At 42.0% G+C, this 19,439-nt stretch overlaps 1 protein-coding gene across 8 annotated transcripts in view; it reads right to left on the reverse strand.

Annotated features, from left to right (window-relative positions):
• Positions 1-19,439, reverse strand: part of LOC134340229 (supervillin-like) — a 264,886-nt gene that overhangs the window by 34,640 nt on the left and 210,807 nt on the right. For all 8 annotated transcript variants that reach the window (XM_063037217.1, XM_063037214.1, XM_063037215.1 and 5 more), the window contains 8 exons: positions 16,010-16,096; positions 11,311-11,488; positions 8,537-8,709; positions 7,344-7,499; positions 4,663-4,799; positions 2,994-3,141; positions 1,989-2,134; positions 1,266-1,441 (listed from right to left, as the gene is read on the reverse strand). In XM_063037217.1, the coding sequence (XP_062893287.1) occupies positions 1,266-1,441; positions 1,989-2,134; positions 2,994-3,141; positions 4,663-4,799; positions 7,344-7,499; positions 8,537-8,709; positions 11,311-11,488; positions 16,010-16,096 (1,201 nt within the window). The remainder of the gene's footprint in view (positions 1-1,265; positions 1,442-1,988; positions 2,135-2,993; positions 3,142-4,662; positions 4,800-7,343; positions 7,500-8,536; positions 8,710-11,310; positions 11,489-16,009; positions 16,097-19,439) is intronic.

The raw sequence follows: 19,439 nt of genomic DNA on the forward strand, positions 1-19,439 counted from the left end.
ATTCCCGACAAATAAAGAAATTAAAAAACATAATTTAATTTCAAAAAAGCTCAGGATTCCTCAGCAGATATGCAACATATGTGGAGAGCGAAAAAGAGTTGATGTTTCAGAACAGAGTTGATGAACTGTCATCCACATTAAACTTTGATTGTTTTTCCTCTCATAGATGCTGCCTGACATGTCGAGTATCTCTAGCATTTTCTGCCTAGTTATTTCACAAATTTGCAGTGTCTGATTTTTAGTAGTTTGTTTACATTTTTTTATTTGTTTGTGTTTATTTATTTGTATCCTTCCTTCCTGCAGTATTGTGTGAGAGTTTTAATCCATTCAACCAAGTCAAGCCATTTGCTTTGTCATCAGATGCTGTCACATCATGATTGACATCAGCTTCTTAATGTAGTTTTCACAAGCAAAGTAGGTGTGGTGAGGACAATGGCATTTTGGAGGTATGCATCAATGTGGGCAGGAAGCAAGTGTGAACAGCGGACCCAGGCAACGAGTGTGAGTGCTAAGTGAGAGTCCAAGCACCAACTCTGAAGGGAGATGGCCATGGGGAACATTGACTGCAAGCAATGTGTAACTATCATACATGGGCAGTGACCACAGGCTGCAAGTGGGAGTGTGTGCCATCCAGCACAGACAGTGAACAGAGGAGATGATTGTGAGCAGTAAGTGTGAGTATCGAGCACGGGAAATGAATGCAGGTCGTGAGCGTGACTGGTGAAAACAGGTGGTGAACAAAGGTGCTGGTGCAAGGAATGAGTTATGCTTCCATCTCCTCTGGCCATCACCCTTCATGTCCCCGAGGAAGATTGTCAGTTTGATGATAAGGCTGGAGATGCAAAATTACTTCTTTCTGACCATCAATTGGCACCTCCTGGAGACCCTAGCTTGAACACTACGAGTGTGGATGCTGAGATTCAAGAAACTCCACAGACTTCATAGCAACACACACAAAACACTGGAGGAACTCAGCAGGCCAGGCAGCATCCAGGAAAAGAGTGCAGTTGACTTTTTGGCATCAACTGTACTCCTTTCCTGGATGCTGCCTGGCCTGCTGAGTTCCGCTAGCGTTTTGTGCGTGTTGCTTGGATTTCCAGCATCTGCAGATTTTCTCTTGTTTGAGTCAGACATCATGACCACTCACTATCCAGACAGGCACGTGGAGAGCAGTCAGGCTGCCAATTCTGCCATGGCCCCAGCACCCTCAGTGTCCAGCTCCACTGACACAATTGAGTAAAGGTACTGGTGTAAACTTAACTCACTGTTGGGTGACGTTCTTTGTTGCTCCAGGGTCCAGAGGGTTTATGACATAGCTACTGTAGTCATATAAACCATTCAGCAGCCGCTTGCCCAAGTGAAGTGCTGTCTTTCGCTGTGCCAGAGTCACCTCTTTGCCATGCCAAATGTATAGCTCACTGCCAAAATCAAAAACCAGCACCTGGAAACAGAAGGGAAAACAGCTTAACAACAAACTGCACTGCCTCTCAATCCAAACACAAAACAATGGCTGATGGGTAACTTTAATTCAACATGAGTGGGTTTGGAATTGTCACTTTCTCTCTCTCTCTCTCACACACACACACACACACACACACAGTCAGAACCAGACCCCAGGGAGACAGCAGGTGAGTACATTATATTTGCAGAAGTCATATTACCAGCTACCACCCTCCCACATAACCCACCATTTTTCTTTCATCCATGTACCTATCTAAGAATCTTTTAAATTTCCTTAATCTACAGTACTGTATCTGCCTCAATGATCAACCCTGATGGTATATTCCTCCAATCACCCAAAAGGATGCCCTCTGGTATTGGCCATTGCCACCCTGGAAAAAGGCTCTGGCTGCCCTCTGTATCGATGCCTCTTATCTTATACTCCTCTATCTAATCACCTCGTATCCTCCTTCACTCCAAAGAGAAGAGCCTCTCATTATCAGGAACATGATTCATAGATGAAAAATATAAATGTACTGCACTCCTACCTCCTTTGAATTCAGCATGGAACAGCGAGGCATCTTTCCCCATGATTCAGTTACTGGGACAAGCTTATCCTCAACCAGCCGGTATATATGGTTTGTTTCGGTGATGGCAGATTCATATATCTCATCCTCCTCAGGGTCCCCAGCACCTGCAGACACAACAGCAGAGTGAACAGCACAAGGACTGCGGGAAAGCAGATGTGTCCGGGTTGCTGGATCTGGTTTGAGACCAACCACTCTCACAGCTCAGGACACCCCTTTGCAACTGCACTGTTACCCAGTTGAATACTCTTTGCTACATCTCAATCAACGCAACAACAATAAAAGAATTACTAATTAACATCTGTGAGTGAGAGAGAGGCAGAGGTTATGAGAATGAGAAGCAGAGTGACAGAGGTTTTAAGAGTGAGAGAGTGAATGAGAGATGCTGAGAATGACAAAGAAAGTGAGGAAGTGTGGGAGTTTAGGAAAAGCATTGAGTGAGGGGGCATGGGAGAGAAGGGAGAGACTTTTCATGACTAATAGAGTGAAAAAGTCTCCAAAAGTGTGGAAATGAGTCAGAGACCAAACAGACGGAGAGAATATTAGAAATGGGAACATTAGAACATAAGGATTAAGCCATGTCTTCTGCTCTTCAGTTGGACCCTGACTGATCTGACGCTGGCCTCCCTCCACTCTGCTGCCAGCTTTCTGTAACATTTGACAACCCTAATGACCCAAAAGAGACGTAACATAGAATTGATACAATGACTTTGTTTCTACAACTTTTTGGGATAGAGAATTCCAAAAGTTGTGTGTGCTTTATTTGCTCTACTTGCTTTATCATTATGACTGTGAGGCTAAACACAGCTCTAATGCCATACTTGAGTTTGCTAATGACACCACTGCTGTTGGCCGAAACAAAGGTGGTGATGAATCAGCATATAGGAGGGAGATTGGAGTAAGTTCTTGGTGATGGAGTATGTGACTTACTGAGCAATGACATTGGCTGTATTTTGAGGTTCTTACCTTGATATTCCATCTGGCCACCGAGAAGATCCCAGAACTCCTTGGCTCTTTTGCCTTGACTGTTAATGCTCTCTTCGATAATGGTGACACTTACTGCCCGGCACCCCAGTTCTCGTTTTGTCTGGATGAAATTAGCCAGCTCCGATGCCTAAAGGAAGTCAACAAACTTATGTTGACTTGTCTGACAAGTCAAAATAATCACGGACACAACAGATAGGAATCTCTACATCTAAAGGTCTGGTCAGTAGTCTCAGCATTTGGTACATGCTTCTGGATGTTAATGGTAAAGTTTCAATACCACCATATTCACTGGGCAACACACCCTAAAGTGTCGGGCTGCTACCAGAGTCAGCAGAAAGCTCCAGGATAATACTGATGTGTAAGGAGTGACTGACACCAAGGCAATCATTGCAAATGTATTTTATGATGCAATCCTCCTGCCAAATCCACACTACCTGCAACACTTTTCCCATCAATTGCTGCTCATAATGTACTCTTTATATTCCTCCTATGCCTATTGAACCCATAGCTGGAGATTTGCTGTTTGCAATGTCTGTGAAAGTCTTCTGTCATCAAGTATAGGCAACCCTGAGCAGCCACTGGTCAATGGCAGAAATGAACACTCATTTGGGTAAAGATAGGGAGTCAGTCATAACCTTATTAACTGGTGACACAGGTCTGGGAGGCTCTTGCCTCTAGTTCTGACGAAGGGTCTCGGCCTGAAACGTCAACTGTACCTCTTCCTAGAGATGCTGCCTGGCCTGCTGCGTTCACCAGCAACTTTGATGTGTGTTGCTTGCCTCTATTTCTTATGTTTTTAAAGGATTTTAGTGCCAATTCCCTGCACACAAAGGGAGATATGGAAATATAGGAATCAGGAGGCTAGGTGGCATGACTGTTGTCCATAACTGTCAAATCCAGCATCTCCATGGTCATATTTGGCACTGGAATGGTGTTAACACTTGTGGGCAACCCCAGACCGCCCTTGGGTGCTTTGGTTGTTGATGCAAACGTATTGATGTACACATGAAAAATAAACTTGAATCTTGAATCAAATGAAATCCAACAGTTCTGCATGAATGTGCTAATTATCTTCATAATCCTGTGTAGTCCTTTAGATCATTCATTAGATTTAGATTGACAGGGTGAATTTCTCCTCATGGAAAAGAAGGTCATTAAATCCCTAGGGTCTGTCCTCCTGCTCTTATTTATTACAACACAGATGAGGCCCTTTGGTGTCAGCAGAGCAATCTCAACAGTGTCATTGCTGTCTTTACTTCCCAGTAAACTTTTTTCCCCACGAATGCTGATCCATGATTTGAAATTGACTCCACCACATAGCTTTGTTACAAGTTGATTCCACATCTCCATTTCTTTCTGAGAAGCTTTTTCTTAACTTCACCTCTGGTGGATTAGGTCTAGTGTGAGGTGTGTGCTGGGTTGTTCTGGTTTCCCACACCAAATAGAATAGTTTTCTTATATCTAACCTGCTCATCTTAAGCAATAACTTCATCAAGCCTGTACTTTCCATCCAAAGGGAATATGTGCCTAATCTACAGAACATGGGACCTCAGTAGACTTGCCCAAGGAAAACTTCAGACATGAGCCGAACAGTGTGCACAAGCATTACATTGAATTCTAATTAAGGAGTCAGATTTAGCAGGCATACCTTGGAGCGCTCAATCACATTAGCGAATTCTCCTATCCAAAGGCAACAGTGCTGTGCAGTTATCAAGAGGAAACAGTCCCCACTGTTGAGTGAGCTGGCTCTGGGCTCCACCAACCGAACCTGGACATGTCTGCGACCTGTGAAATGGCAGAGTTAACCATGGTCCTGCACCAAATCACAACGGTTGTTTGTTGCCAGCAGTGGCATAAATCAGACAGAGAGGTCATGTGTAAAGTGGCAGGTCATGTTAGAATGCACATCATCATTGTACAGTTTAAGAAAAGTCTGCTCTTTGTCACCTCACTTCAGCTGGGGAGGCACTGACTTGTTGGCATCAACAGCCTGAGCTGAGGGAGCAGTGGGTCAGCCAAATCTCTCTTGCAACATGCAATTGAGCAGCTCATTCAATAAGGCCAACATCTCACTGCTTGTCAAGGCAGTGTTGCCTTCCTAGAAAACAATCCATTACCTCAATTTTCTGTAATGTGAAGCTGTGAAGAAACGCAAGCTGAAAAGTAAACTTTGTGTTCATTTTAACATATAAATTCCATGGAGCCATAGCTTATTCCGTGTCTCAAGGTTTTGGGTAGTGTTTTGTGAAATCTGTAAGTGCGAGTTCCATTGCCTGAATGGCCATAATGAGAGGCACTGTATCCCAAAAGTTCTAACTACCTCAAAGTGGGCACTGCTCTAGATCCATCTGTTGGTCTGAATAAGGCTGGTGGTCTCAGTTTCTGTTCATCCCGGACTTGGCTGCAGGCAGGAGATTGCAACCTGCAGGAAGTCAGGTATCAGTACGGCAGATTGACCACTGTGACTGGAGCAGGTACTGAGCCCAGTGACTTCTAGGAGAGAGCATCTAGAACCACTTCACATTCAGCTGCAGCTCTATGCCAGAGAGAGCTAGTGCAACTTGCGGAGATAGGAAGGTGCAGACAGAAGCTTCATTTACTTTATTTTAATCTTTTGAATTACTTAACAGTTTTTAAATGCTCCTAACTAAAACCTGCAGGCCCTCTTAGCGGCAAGTAAGAAATCAATCACTAGAAAATGGCTAAATCCAATACCACCTACATTAGAAGATTGGTACGAAATTATCTTGGAAATATTTAAAATGGAAAAGTTGACTTACTCCCTGAGAACTCAAAAAGAAACATTTTATCAAATCTGGAATAAATGGATTGAATATATAACCCCAATGCGAGCAGACTTTAGATGACTCTCCTAATGATTTATATTGCTCTTCTCATCAACACAGTAATATTGCTAACGTAAGCACCCCTAGTCTAAATGTTTGTTTTTTTTTGGAAAATAGAGAATTAACACAAGTAAAGGGAAAGATTTGGGAAAGGGATAAAAAAAAAGAAAAAATTAAGTAAATAAGTACATAGGGATTGGATAATTATGTCTGCGGGCAGGAACAAGCACGAACAAATTGGGATATAAACACCTACAATGGTTGGTATATAGGCTTGTATGCAACATTTTGGACCAGTGGAAATGGTCCAGAAGGGTTGTATGGAAACTATTATTACCATTTTTCTTAACAACTAATTTCATTACTTAGCCTAATAGGTTAGATTTACCACAGTACATAATTATCTATTTAAATGTTTATTTTCCTTTTATATCATCTCAATGTGTACTTAAGAATGTATAAATAATTGTAGTTTTATACATATAAAAAAATGGAAAAGGTTATATGTGTGAAAAAGGTACGTGATAATTGTGAATTCCTTATCCAAATAAAAATAAAATTAAAAAAAAAAAGAAATAATATAACTCAATTTGAATGTCATGGGAGCAATGTTTAAGAGGCATTTAGACCGGCACATGAACAGGTGGGGAACAGAAAATATAGACTACGTAGAGCTTGTCTGTACAGAAATAATGAGTGGTGTGGTTCAGTGTTCTGTGTCACCGTCATCTGGGGATAGTACTGTTACGCAAAGGACAAATGTAAGCTAATGAAAAAAAAAGGTCAATTTTAAACTGTATTCTTGGCATTGCTACATAGACCAAATAATGATGTCAAATATTGCTGAGTCTCTGATACCATAAAATCATAGTTAGGCAGCAATAATCTGATTTTAGACCATAAGACCATAAGACAGGGGTCCACAGACCTCTCAGTTAGTGGTAGGGGTCAATGGCATGAAAAAGGTTGGAACCCCTGCCATAAAACTTTGTGCCAAATGGCCCAATTCTGCTCCATCGAGTCTTCTCCGCCATTCCATTATCCCTTTCAAACCTGTTCCCCTGCCTTCTCCCCATAACCTTTCACACCCTGACTAATCAAGAACCTATCAACCTCCACCTTAAATATACTCAATTACTTGGCCTCCACAGCTGCCTGTGGCAATGAATTCCACAGATTCACACCCCTCTGGCTAAAGAAATTCCTCCTCATCTCCTTTCTAAATGGACGTACCACTATTCTGAGGTTGTGCTCTCTGGTCCTAGACCCCCACTATATAATAACACCTCCATATCCATTCTATCTAGGTCTTTCAACATTTGATAGGTTTCAATGAGATCCCCCTTCATTCTTCCGCGTTCCAGTGAGTACAGGCCCAGGTTCCTCATATGATAAGCCTTTCAATCCCAGAATCATTTTCGTGAACCTCCTCTGAACCCTTTCCCACAGCTTTAAGCATTGCTGTCAGTGGGACAATAGTTACCCTTAACTTGCAGCAACATTCGCTTGTTGAAGGGAAGTGTGCTGTTACTGGACGGCTGGTCTGTCATCTTCACGTTGCGAAGGTTCACGTTTCTGAAGTTCTCTATGCTCGTTAGCCCTGCCAATGCCACATCCGCGTAGTTTGAGTGCTTGGCCACTGGAGGTATGCAAAAGTGTTCACAAGGAAGACCAATAAATTTAAGGCACAACAATAAATATCTTTCTTACATGCTGGACACGTTATGTTTTATATCAGGCATGCAGGGAACAAATTTCTGGATCAGCACAAAATGACCCTAAAGTAACCTTGGAGAAGATTGAGTTGAGAAGAAATTTCTTCACTCATAGGGTAGTGGATCATTTGGAGTGACTGCAGAGGCTCGGCTACTGAGTTTCTTCTCAACATAGAAGGGATACGGAGACATGGGGATAGTGCGTGAAAGTGGCACTGAGGTAGGAGATTAGCCAAGAGCCTGCAAGCTCTGAAGCCCAAGCAGTCTACCCCTGACTCTAATTCTTCATGTTCCTATGGAAACAGTTAAATAAAGCTGTATTGGATGACACGCCATCTGCGCTGTGTTAAAGGCAAGACGGAGTATACAGTCTGGAACATAATAACGTGCTACCCACTAGGTTTATAGTCACCGTATAAGCAACCATTATTTAATTGACACAAATTAAAATACCCAGCTGTCGTGTTCTCTCGTTTACTCAGGTGGTCTACTTGCAGTGACCCTGTACTGCAAAAGCCTACTCTTAGACAAGTGGAATTGTTCTCTTTAAGCGGGGGGCGGGGGGGGGGCCAAAAGGGAGATTTAATACTGGTTTCTAATATTAGAAGGGGTTTCAATGGAGTAAGTCAGTCAAAATTATCTTAGTAACCACAGGATTTAAGGAAAGTAGTCAAAGAACTGAGGCCATGTGAAGAAATATATTTTTATGTAGATAACAGTATAATCTGGAGTTCATGACCTGAAAAGGTGGTGAAAATAGAGTCAATCATAACTTTCAAAATGGATATATTAAACATACAAGGGAGAAACTATATGGGCCGGCAGAAAAGAGCTGTGACTTTGGAAAAATCTGGCATGGACACAGGGACCTCCCCTGTGATGAATCTTCATGCAGGATGACTATGCAGAGAATACTGCTGTTACGTATTGTCTCTCACAAAGGCAGATCTCTCTAACTTACTCTTCTCAGCTCGAATCCTCCTGGCCTCCACTGTGGCCACGTTCAGACGCTGCTCTGTATACTCCAAACGGATGTCATCTCGGGCAGCCAGTGCTCTCAGGGGATTGCGAGAAGACTGTGTTCTGCGAAGAGGTCTCACTGCTCGCTTGTGTTCTGCCACTTCAGAAATCAGTCTACAGGAACAAACGCTAAAGATCAACATCTCTGTCAGTGAGAAGCCACCTTAACCACGCTATGTGTTACGCTGGTCTGATCTGACCCAAAGAGGACATTTGCATTTTGTGCTTTGAGTCTGACACAGCCTCAGCATTTTACTGATAGAGAAACAAACTCAGTAAAAATTGCACTCTCCTTCACTCTTGAACTGAACACTTTCCTCAGTCAGCCTTACGAAAGCTAAATGTGAACAAGTGGAACAGCACATTATCTTCTGCCTGGGCACAAGGCAAACATCTAGAATCAACTGTGAAGTTTTCAACTTCATGTAAATTGCTCTCTCATTATTTCCCACTATCCTGCTCGTCTCTTGTTCATCCCGTTTCCATTAAACCCCTCACTAGTGGTGAGTCTGCATTCTCCATATCCTAATCCATCTCAACCAATCTCCATTGTCTTACACTTCACCAACCACCCTATCCTCGCCCACCGCAGTTCTGCTTTTAGAACTGACACCCTTCCACCAGTTCTCAGGAAGGGTCTCTGACTTGAAATGTTATCTGCTTTCTCTTCCCACAGATATTCCTTGATTGACTGAGTTCCCCGTTATTCAGACGGAGAGTTAGCACCGGCCAGATTGAAAAGGTCAAGGTGCTGAGGCCTGAGGTGAACTACGGGCCAATTAAGATCACTGCTCCACAACATTTGCTCGGCTCTGTGCTGAACTATGGGTTTCGGACTCTCTTTGCAGATTTCAGTTCAGAAACACTTTTTGCTTACAGTTACTGTCTGCATGCTTTGTTTTCATTGTACATTCGGTGTTCGACAGTCCTATTTATGGGTTATTTTATTCTTTTATTTTCTTATGGGCATGACGTGTTTTTTAAAATTCTCTGAGCATTGGGTGTAGACAGTTTTTTCATATATATGGGGTTTATTTTTGGATTTCTTTGTTTCATGGCTGCCTGTTTGGAGATGAATCTCAAGGTTGTATAATGTATAACTACTTTAATAATAAATGTATTTTAAACTTCTTCCAGCATGATTGTTTTTGTTCCTATCCTCGCTACAGTCTTGCTTTAAGATGCAATTGGAGGACTGGTTTATAATGAGAGTCCAGCTTTGTTTTCATATTGCTGCCCCAGGGTAGTGAACAAGAAAGACACTTGCTAAAAGCTAGATCCTCTCTTATCCTGAAGTTTCTACAGAGCATTGGGAGATAAGGCACTCTCACACACTCACTCAGCCTAAGAAAGGGCCTGTGTCTAAGAAAGGATGTAAAACAGAACTGACGTTGGAAAGAGTTCAAAGGAGGCTCACAAAAATGATTCTGGGATTGCACGGCTTGTCACATGAAGAGCATTTGATGGCGCCGGGCCTGTACTCGCTGGAATTCAGAAGAATGAGGGGTGACCTCATTGAAATATATCAAATGGTGAAAGATCTTGATAGAGTGGATGTGGAAAGGATGTTTCCTATCATAAACAAGAGAAAATCTGCAGACTTTGGAAATCCAAGCAGCACACACAAAATGCTGGAAAATCTCAGCAGGCCAGGCAGCATCTATAGAAAAGAGTATAGGCGACATTTAGGGCTGAGACCCTTTATCAGTCCCGACTATGCTCTTCCCCCAGCATTTTGTGTGGATTGCTAGGATGTTTCCTACCGTGTGGCAGTCTAAAACCAGAGGACACAGCCTTGGAATAGAGGGATGTCCATTTTTGAACAGAGATGAGAAAGAATCTCTTTAGCCAGGAGTGGTGAATCTTTGGAATTTGTTGCAGCAGATGGCTGTGAAGGCCAAGTCATTGGTAGACATTGATAAGCTCTTGATTAGTTAGGACGTGAAGGGATACGGGGAGAAGGCAGGAGACTGGAGTTGAGAGGGAAATGGATCAGCCATAATGAAATGGCAGAGCAGACTTGATGGACCAAATGGTTTAATCCTGCTCCTATATCTTATGGTCTTAAAAGAGCCCAGGTCCCAGGGCAGATGAAAAGCTAGAGTCCCAATAGGAGCACCAATTTTGTTTGCTGTGCTTTAGAATTTCAACGTATTAAGAAGGCTATCTGGCCCTCAGAACCTAGCCCATTGCAATTTAATCATCTGGTCTTCTCTCTCACTCTGTTTCCAAAAGCCATCTGTTGACTGGTCCAAGTATTGAATGGACTTCTAGGCAGCAGGTCGGATTCTTAGTCACACTCATCATACTCTTTGATCATTTATAACTCATGCAAGGTGCCTAATTATACTCTGTAAATTAAAATAAAAATCACTGTAAACACTGGAAATCTGAAATAAATCAGAAAAGGCTGGGACTTTAATGTGAAATGTTAACAGTCCCTCTTTCTGCAACGCTACCTGACCTGCTCAGTTTTTCCAGAATTTTCTGATTTGATGCCAAATTATCTTCATCTGCTTTCCTTCTCAGTTTTGGACTATACCTTTGATCATGGCTTAATCCTACCATACTTGCTAATTAGCTTCAGGTTAAGTGACAGCAGGTTACAGCACGCACTTATATCTTTGATTATTTTTAATTTGAAACAAAATACATCTACTCCTGTTCCTATAAGATTCTAACAAAATCATTCCAGTGAAACAACTGAATTCTTACTTTGGGGTGTTGGATTCAAAAATGTCATCAAAATTCTCTTTAATTTCCACCACAGTTGATGTCAGAAGGGTTGGTGTGTGCTTATAGAATTTACTGAAGGTGTCATCGTCATCAGGCTTTAGTACTTCCTTCACTGATTGTTCTGTCACTGTGATCATCATCTCTTCATTGCTAGTATCTGGGAAGAGATTGTACAAGTCAGGTTTGTCAGACAAAGATCTGGAAATTCAGAGTTTATTCCCAGTTAAGTTATCTAACTACCAACAGGATGAAAAGTCTGATAAGGCCCCAGGACTTACAAAACACTTCAAAGTTCAAAGTAAATTTACTATCAAAGTACGTATATGTCACCATATGCAACCTTGAGCTTATTTCTTGCAGGCATACGTCCAATTCCACACCAGGAATGTCATTTTTTCCTCTAAAAATGGGCTTTCTATATTCATCTAAGAAAGCTTAATTCACTGGAAAAATCAAAATTCACTCTTCACAGGTATTTTGTAGAAGTAGGACAAATGTAAATACCACAAGTCAGTATCCTTGATAGTTGATCTACAGTAACAGGAAAGTCCTAGTTACATTCCTAGTCTGTGTAAAAGTTTATTCGTTTAAGTCAGGAAGACAGGTTGGGTATCTCAATACTCATATAGTACCCAGGAGAAAGCTATCATGGATTGCCATTTCTCAGGTTGGTGGATAAATGAGAAGATTTATATTCCACAGCCAAAATTAATAATTCAAAGATGAGAGTCTATATCCTACTATGGCTGTTGTGGAATTTAAATCAAGGCAATAGACCTATTTGGAATTGTTAATTAAAATGCAGTCTCTTAATGGTCAAATGGCCATGTCCTTCAGAGGAGGAAATCTGCTGTTCTTGCCCAGTCTGATCTACATGCCTTTTCAAATCCACCGCAAGTCATTCTGTTTTACCATAGCCGAATGTGGTTCATGTGCTTCTCAAGGGCTGAGGAATAGGCAACAAATGCTGGCATTACCAGCCATGCCCAGACCAAGGAAAAAACGATAAATTAAAACAAAAATTCAGGAACAATACCCAGAGAGACCTGTGCAAACAGACCTTTCATGACCAAGATATTATTAGCAGTATTATTTTAGTTTGATGTTGGCCCATTTTGAATTTAATGGATTGGTGTCATCAGAAGTAACACTAAATAGAAAATATTTACTGTACTGAAGATGTCTACTTTGATGAAGCACTGCTACAGTAAAGTATCTCATTTTAGGCCCAGTTTAATGATGAATTTAACACAGCAAGTATGTGAAGAGCAAGAGGATAAGACGTGAGAGAATAGGATCAATTAAGTGTGACAGTGGAAAAGTCTGTATGGAACCGGAGGAGGTAGCAGAGGTACTTAATGAATACTTTTCTTCAGTATTCACTACGGAAAAGGACCTTGGCGATTATAGGGATGACTTACAGTGGATTGAAAAACTTGAGCATACAGACATTAAGAGAGAGGATGGGCTGGAGCTTTTGGAAAGCATCAAGTTGGATCAGTCACCGGGACTGGGCAAAATATACCCCAGGCTACTGTGGGAAGCGAGGGAGGAGATTGCCGAGCCTCGGGCAATGATCTTTGCATCATCAATGGAGATGGGAGAGGTTCTGGAGGATTGGAGGGTTGCAGATGTTGTTCCCTTATTCAAGAAAGGGAGTAGAGACAGCCCAGGAAATTATAGACCAGTGAGTCTTACTTCAGTGGTTGGTAAGTTGATCGAGAAGATCCTGAAAGGCAGAACTTATGAACATTTGGAGAGGCATAATATTATTAGGAATAGTCAGCATAGCTTTGTCGAAGGCAGGTCATGCCTTATCAGCCTGATTGAATTTTGAGGATGTGACTAAGCACATTGATGAAGGAAGAGCAGTAGATGTAGTGTATATGGATTTCAGCAAGGCACTTGATAAGGTACCACATGCAAGGCTTATTGAGAAAGTAAGGATATATGGGATTCAAGGGGACATTGTTTTGTGGATCCAGAACAGGCTTGCCTACAGAAGGCAAAGAGTGGTTGTAGATGGGTTATATTCCGCATGGAGGTTGGTGACCAGTGGTGTGCCTCAGGGATCTGTTTTGGGACCCCTTCTCTTTATGACTTTTATAAATGACATGGATGAGGAAGTGGAGGGATCGGTTAGTAAATTTGTTGATGACACAAAGAGTGGGGGTGTTGTATATAGTGTGGAGGGCTGTCAGAGGTTACAGCGGGACATTGATAGGATGCAAAACTGGGCTGAGAAGTGGCAGATGGAGTTCAACCCAGATAAGCGTGAGGTGGTTCATTTTGGTAGGTCAAATATGATGGCAGAATATAGCATTAATGGTAAGACTCTTGGCAGTGTGGAGGATCAGAGGGATCTTGGGGTCCGAGTCCATAGGACACTCAAAGCTGCTGCGCAGGTTGACTCTGTGGTTAAGAAGGCATACGGTGTATTGGCCTTCATCAATCGTGGGATTGAGTTTAAGAGCTGAGAGGTAATGTTGCAGCTATATAGGACTCCGGTCAGAACCCCACTTGGTGCTCAGTTCTGGTCACCTCACTACAGGAAGGATGTGGAAAGCATAGAAAGGGTGCAGAGGAGATTTACAAGGATGTTGCCTGGATTGGAGAGCGTGCCTTATGAGAACAGATTGAGTGAACTTGGCCTTTTCTCCTTGGAGTGACGGAGGATGAGAGGTGACCTGATAGAGGTGTATAAGATGATGAGAGGCATTGATCATGTGGATAGTCAGAGGCTTTTTCCCAGGGCTGAAATGGCTAACATGAGATGGCACAATTTTAAGGTGCTTGGTACAGGTACAGAGGAGATGTCAGGGGTAAGTTTTTTTTACGCAGAGAGTGGTGAGTGCGTAGAATGGGCTGCCGGCGGTGGTCGTGGAGGCGGATACAATAGGGTCTTTTAAGAGACTCCTGGATGGGTACATGGAGCTTAGAAAAATAGAGGGCTATGGGTAACTCTAGATAATTTCTAAAGTAAGTACATGTTCGGCACAGCATTGTGTGCCGAAGGGCCTGTATTGTGCTGTAGGTTTTCTATGTTCTATGTTCTGGAGCAAAGCTTGACCACTGATGTTTAAAGCCCTCCTACTTTTAATCTGCTTCTCTCACTTCCTGCCCTATCATGCATCACGAGTTTTCGCTGGTCATCTGTAAAGCTTAAGAATCATCTCCTGAAGTTTCTTTTCTAAACCTTCAGGAGGTGCAGTGGTGCAGTTTGTGGAAACATTAGCTCACAGTGCCAGAGGCCTGGTTAAATGATAGCCCCCAGTGCTGACTGTGTTGAGTTTTCATCTTCTCCCTGTGACTGAGTGAATTTTCTCTGACCGCACTGATTTCTTCCCCCATCACAAAGACGTGCAGGTTTGGAGGTTAATTTGCCACTGTAAATTGTCTCTACTCTATAGGTGGGACGTACAATATGGGAGGAGTTGACAAGAAAGTGGGGAGAACAAAACAAGGTGCTGTTGCTTTGTTTTGAAACTGTCTCAGTGGACATGCAGCCCTACAGCTCACTCTGTTGTGTGTGATGGTTCCTTATCCAAAGCCTCAGTCATAATAACGACTCACGTTAACTGAGTGGTCTGACAACACACACAACAATGCACATTGGATAGAATCTGCAGTAAACTGGCTGCGATGTTTTGAAATTATAAACTACTGTATAGAAATAAGAAACAACTGTCTCCACTTTCTGCATTCTACTAAACTATTTTAACCTAAATGATTATTAAAGATTTGTGAGCATTGATTGGATTAGACTGTGATTTTCTGAGATGTATAGCAAATAGTTTCTGATTTCCTTGCATCATATACATTATCTTTTTTCCCATCTGGGAACATAGCATGCTTCTTAATTCTTTGAAATATGAATCTACTTCAAATTGGGTCCCTTTCTCTTCAATGGTCGCCATGGTAAGGTAGCAGTTAGTGCAGCGCAATTACAACTCGGGGCATCTGAGTTTGGAGTTCAATTCTGACATCATCCGTAAGATGTTTGTACAGTCCAGAAGTACATGGGTTCCTCCCACGGTCCAAAGCCATATCGGTCAGTAGGTTAATTGGTTGATTGTAAATTGTCCCATGATTAGAGTAGGGTTAAATCGGGGTGTGCTGGGTGGTGCAGTTCAGAGGGCCTGAAGGGCCTATTCCATGCTGTATTTCTAAATAACCAACAAAAAAACAAACAAATAAATAAATTCAGCAAATGAATCAATGTTCCTGTGCACATTCAACTGTTATTAGTTTATGACAGTTAAAATGAGCTGCAATTATTGCTGGGGCTTTGAAAGTGGAACCACCATCCACAGCAGAATGAGTTGCATATTAACTCACACAATTTGAAACCACAGCCGAATCACTTCAATTGACTGCAAAATTTCTATTCCGACCCACAAATGACTGCCTTACTTCGCACATCAACACATTTCTGCATCATATACAATCACTGCTCCAAGTCAGCAATAGTGATTAGTGCTGCACTGGAGCCCAAACCAATATTAGAAAAAAGATACTTGTAACCCTTTTCAAGCTGCTCCTGATCTGTATCAGGGTACATTATGAGTGGAAGGCAATTTGGGTCCCAAGTCCTTTACAGGTGGTTGACTATCGATGGCTTGAGAGGCCACAGATAGAGCAATGACTTCAAGTTGAAATTCAAATGCATCAGTCTTACTCTTGGAGTGAAGCTTATTGAGGAAGGTTTCCAGGTTATCCAGCGTAGCATCGCTCTCCAGGGGCACATCAGGGTGACTTGTAATCTCTGAAACACGATTTTAAGGTAAGCAACTCCAAGAGATCATACTACAGCATTACCCATCCTAAAAATTTGACTTTAATTGGAGTCCTAACACAATATGATTGCATCAGTCCCCCACACTGCAATACACAGCTGGACCACTCCTGCAAAACCTGAAAACAAAGTTATGTCTTGGTTCACGTGTATAACATCCAGACACCGGACTGTCCTTGGAAGAGAATATAGAAATTAGATATTATCACACAGACATTTTTGGGAATTTGATTTCTGTCTGTTTAGTCTTGTGTAAAAATTGAAACGAATCTTATATCATTAACATTTTTTCAGTTAACTCCTTGGCCACCTTCTTTATATATTGAGGTATAACTTGCCCAGGTAAAACAAATAAAAAAGATGGGGCAAATTTTAATACTCAGAAGAAGCGTCTTTGAGTGTAAAATGGTGGGAAGGCAGAATTAAACTGATATGGTGAACCAAGTGGGCTTTATGCCAACAACCAAAAGACCATAACTCTCGGGTACTAGAGGAAAACCCTCGGGAAATATGATAGTCAATCTCTGCGATTTGGTGGCTGAATGATTTTATTCATTTAAAGGCTTCACTCCCATAATAAAATACCACTGTAAAGGTGATGTCAAAGCCTCTATTTGCTTCAGGTCAACATGAATTTCCTGATTGAATCATGGGCCTGCTGGCTTCCAAGGCTGCCTGGCACTTACTATTGAAAGTAAGGTGAAAATGTGGCAGAAAACAATGTAACTGATAAGATTGCTTGACTGCCTGGGCATTCTATTGAGCTAAGTTTGTCAGAAGTGGTGTCAATCAGATTGGGTGAGAGTGTGGGTTTGCAGCTGGGTGTAGTTTCCACATGTACATTAATTCCATTCAGCTGGCAACTGACACATCCCCAAATCTTGCAGCAGGGATCATCAACCATTAGGGCCTCCATTTCATCAACATGTGCTTGATATGTTGTTCACGTTCCTGGGTGCAACATATTGATGCATTACAAAGAAGGCATGACAGCGGCTACACTTCATTAGGAATTTCAGGAGAATTGGTATGTCACTAAAGACACTTACAAATTTCTACCGATGTATCATGGAGAGCATTCTAACTGGTTGCATCACCATCTGGTATGGAAGGGGGCACTGCAGAGGATCAGAAAAAGCTGCAGGAAGTTTTAAGCTCAGCCAGCTCCATCATGGACACTGGCCTCCTCAGCATCAAGAACATCTTCAAATGGTGAGGTCCCAAAAAGGCAGCGGTCATCATTAAGGACATCCATCACCCAGGACATGGCCTCCTCTCATTGCTACCATCAAAGTGGAGGTACAGAAGCCTGAAGACACACACTCAATACCTCAGAAACAGCTTCTTCCCCTCCACCATCAGATTTCTGAATGGACAATGAATCCATGAAAACAACATCACTATTTTTTCCTCTTCTCCTTTGCACTAACTTTTTAAAAATATGTATTTCTTACTGTGAGTTATAGTTTATTATTATTATGTATTGCAATGTACTGCTGCCACAAAACAACAAATTTCATGACATATGCCAGTGATGTTAAACATGATTCTGATTAGGTAGCAGCAGAAATATTCACAACTGATGTTCCCAAATCAGGATGATGGGCAATTTGGAGGAAAACCTGCAGATGGTGGTGTTGCTATTCACCAGCTGCCTTTGTCCTTCTCAGTGGCATGGCTACATTTACAGGAGGTGCTTTTGGAATAGCCTTGTATGTCGGCAGAGTATCCTCAAAAGGGGAACAAAAGACTATAAGACTATAAGAAATTGTGGGAGAATTAGGCGACTCGGCCCATTGTCTACACTGTCATTCCATCATGGTTAATTTATTATCCCTCTCAACACCATTCTCCTGCCTTTACCCCGTAACTTTTAATGCCTTGATTAATCAACAACCTATCAAGGTCTGCCTTAAATATACCCAATAACTTAGCCTGTTTAGCTATCTGTGGCAAAGAACTCCACAAATTCATCACCCTCTAGCTAAAGAAATTCTTCATCTCTGTTCTAAATGGATATCCCTCTATTCTGAGTTTGTGACCTCTGGTCCGAGACACTCTCACTACAGGAAACGTCTTGTAACACACTCATTCTATATCAGCTTTTCGATATTCGATGGGTTTCAATGAGATACATCCTTTCTTTTAAACTCCAGCGAGTACAGGCCTAGAGTCATCAGACACTCCTCATACATTAATCCCTTCATCCCTGGAATCATTCTCGTGAATATCCTCTGGACTCTCTCCATTGCCTGCACATCCTTTCTTAGACAAGGGCCCAAAACTGCTCACAATACTCCAAGTGTGGTCTGCTGAATGTCTTATAAAGTCTCAGCATTACATCCTGGCACTTGAATTTATTAGAAACATAGAAACATAGAAAACCTACAGCACAATACAGGCCCTTCAGCCCACAAAGTTGTGCCGAACATGTCCCTACCTTAGAAATTACTAGGGTTACCCACAGTCCTCTATTTTTCTAAGCTCCATGTACCTATCCAAAAGTCTCTTAAAAGACCCTATCATATTCGCCAAAGACCCTATCGTATTCTCTCATAATGAATGCTAACATTGCATTTGCCTTCCTTACTACCAACTCAACCTGCAAGTTAACCTTCAGGGAATCCTGCACAAGGACTCCCAAGTCCCTTTGTGCCTCTGATTTCTGAATTTTCTCCTTGTTTAGAAAATAGTCTACACCTTTATTCCATCTACCAAAGTGCATGACCATGCACTTCCCTACACTAATATATGCAATCTACCACTTATTTGCCCATTCTCCAAATTTGTCTAAGCCCTTCTGCAGACACCCCGCTTCCTCAACCCTACCTGCCCCTCCACCTATTGTCTTATCATCTGCAAACTTTGCAGCAAAGACATCAATTCCATCATCCAAATCATTAACATACAAAGTGAAAAAAAGTGGTCTAAATACCAGCCCCTGTGGAACACCACTAGTCACCAGCAACCAACCAGAAAAGGGCTCCCTTTATTCCCACTCTTTGCCTCCTGCCAATCAACCACTGTGTTATCCATGCCAGAATCTTTCCTGTAATACCATGGGCTCGTAACTTGTTAAGCAGCTTCAAGTTGGCATATTGTCAAAGGCTTTCTGCAAATCTAAGTAAGAAACATCCATTGACTCTCCTTTGTCTATCCTGCCTGTTGTTTCCTAAAATAATTCCAACAGATTTGTCAGGCAAGACTTCCCCTTTAGAAAACCATGCTGAGTTTGACCTATTTTGTCACGTGCTTCTAAGTACCCCCAAAGCCTTATCCTTAATAATAGACTCCAACATCTTCACAACCACTG

The sequence above is a fragment of the Mobula hypostoma genome, chromosome X1 (assembly GCF_963921235.1).
Source record: "Mobula hypostoma chromosome X1, sMobHyp1.1, whole genome shotgun sequence".
Taxonomy (NCBI): Eukaryota; Metazoa; Chordata; class Chondrichthyes; order Myliobatiformes; family Myliobatidae; genus Mobula; species Mobula hypostoma.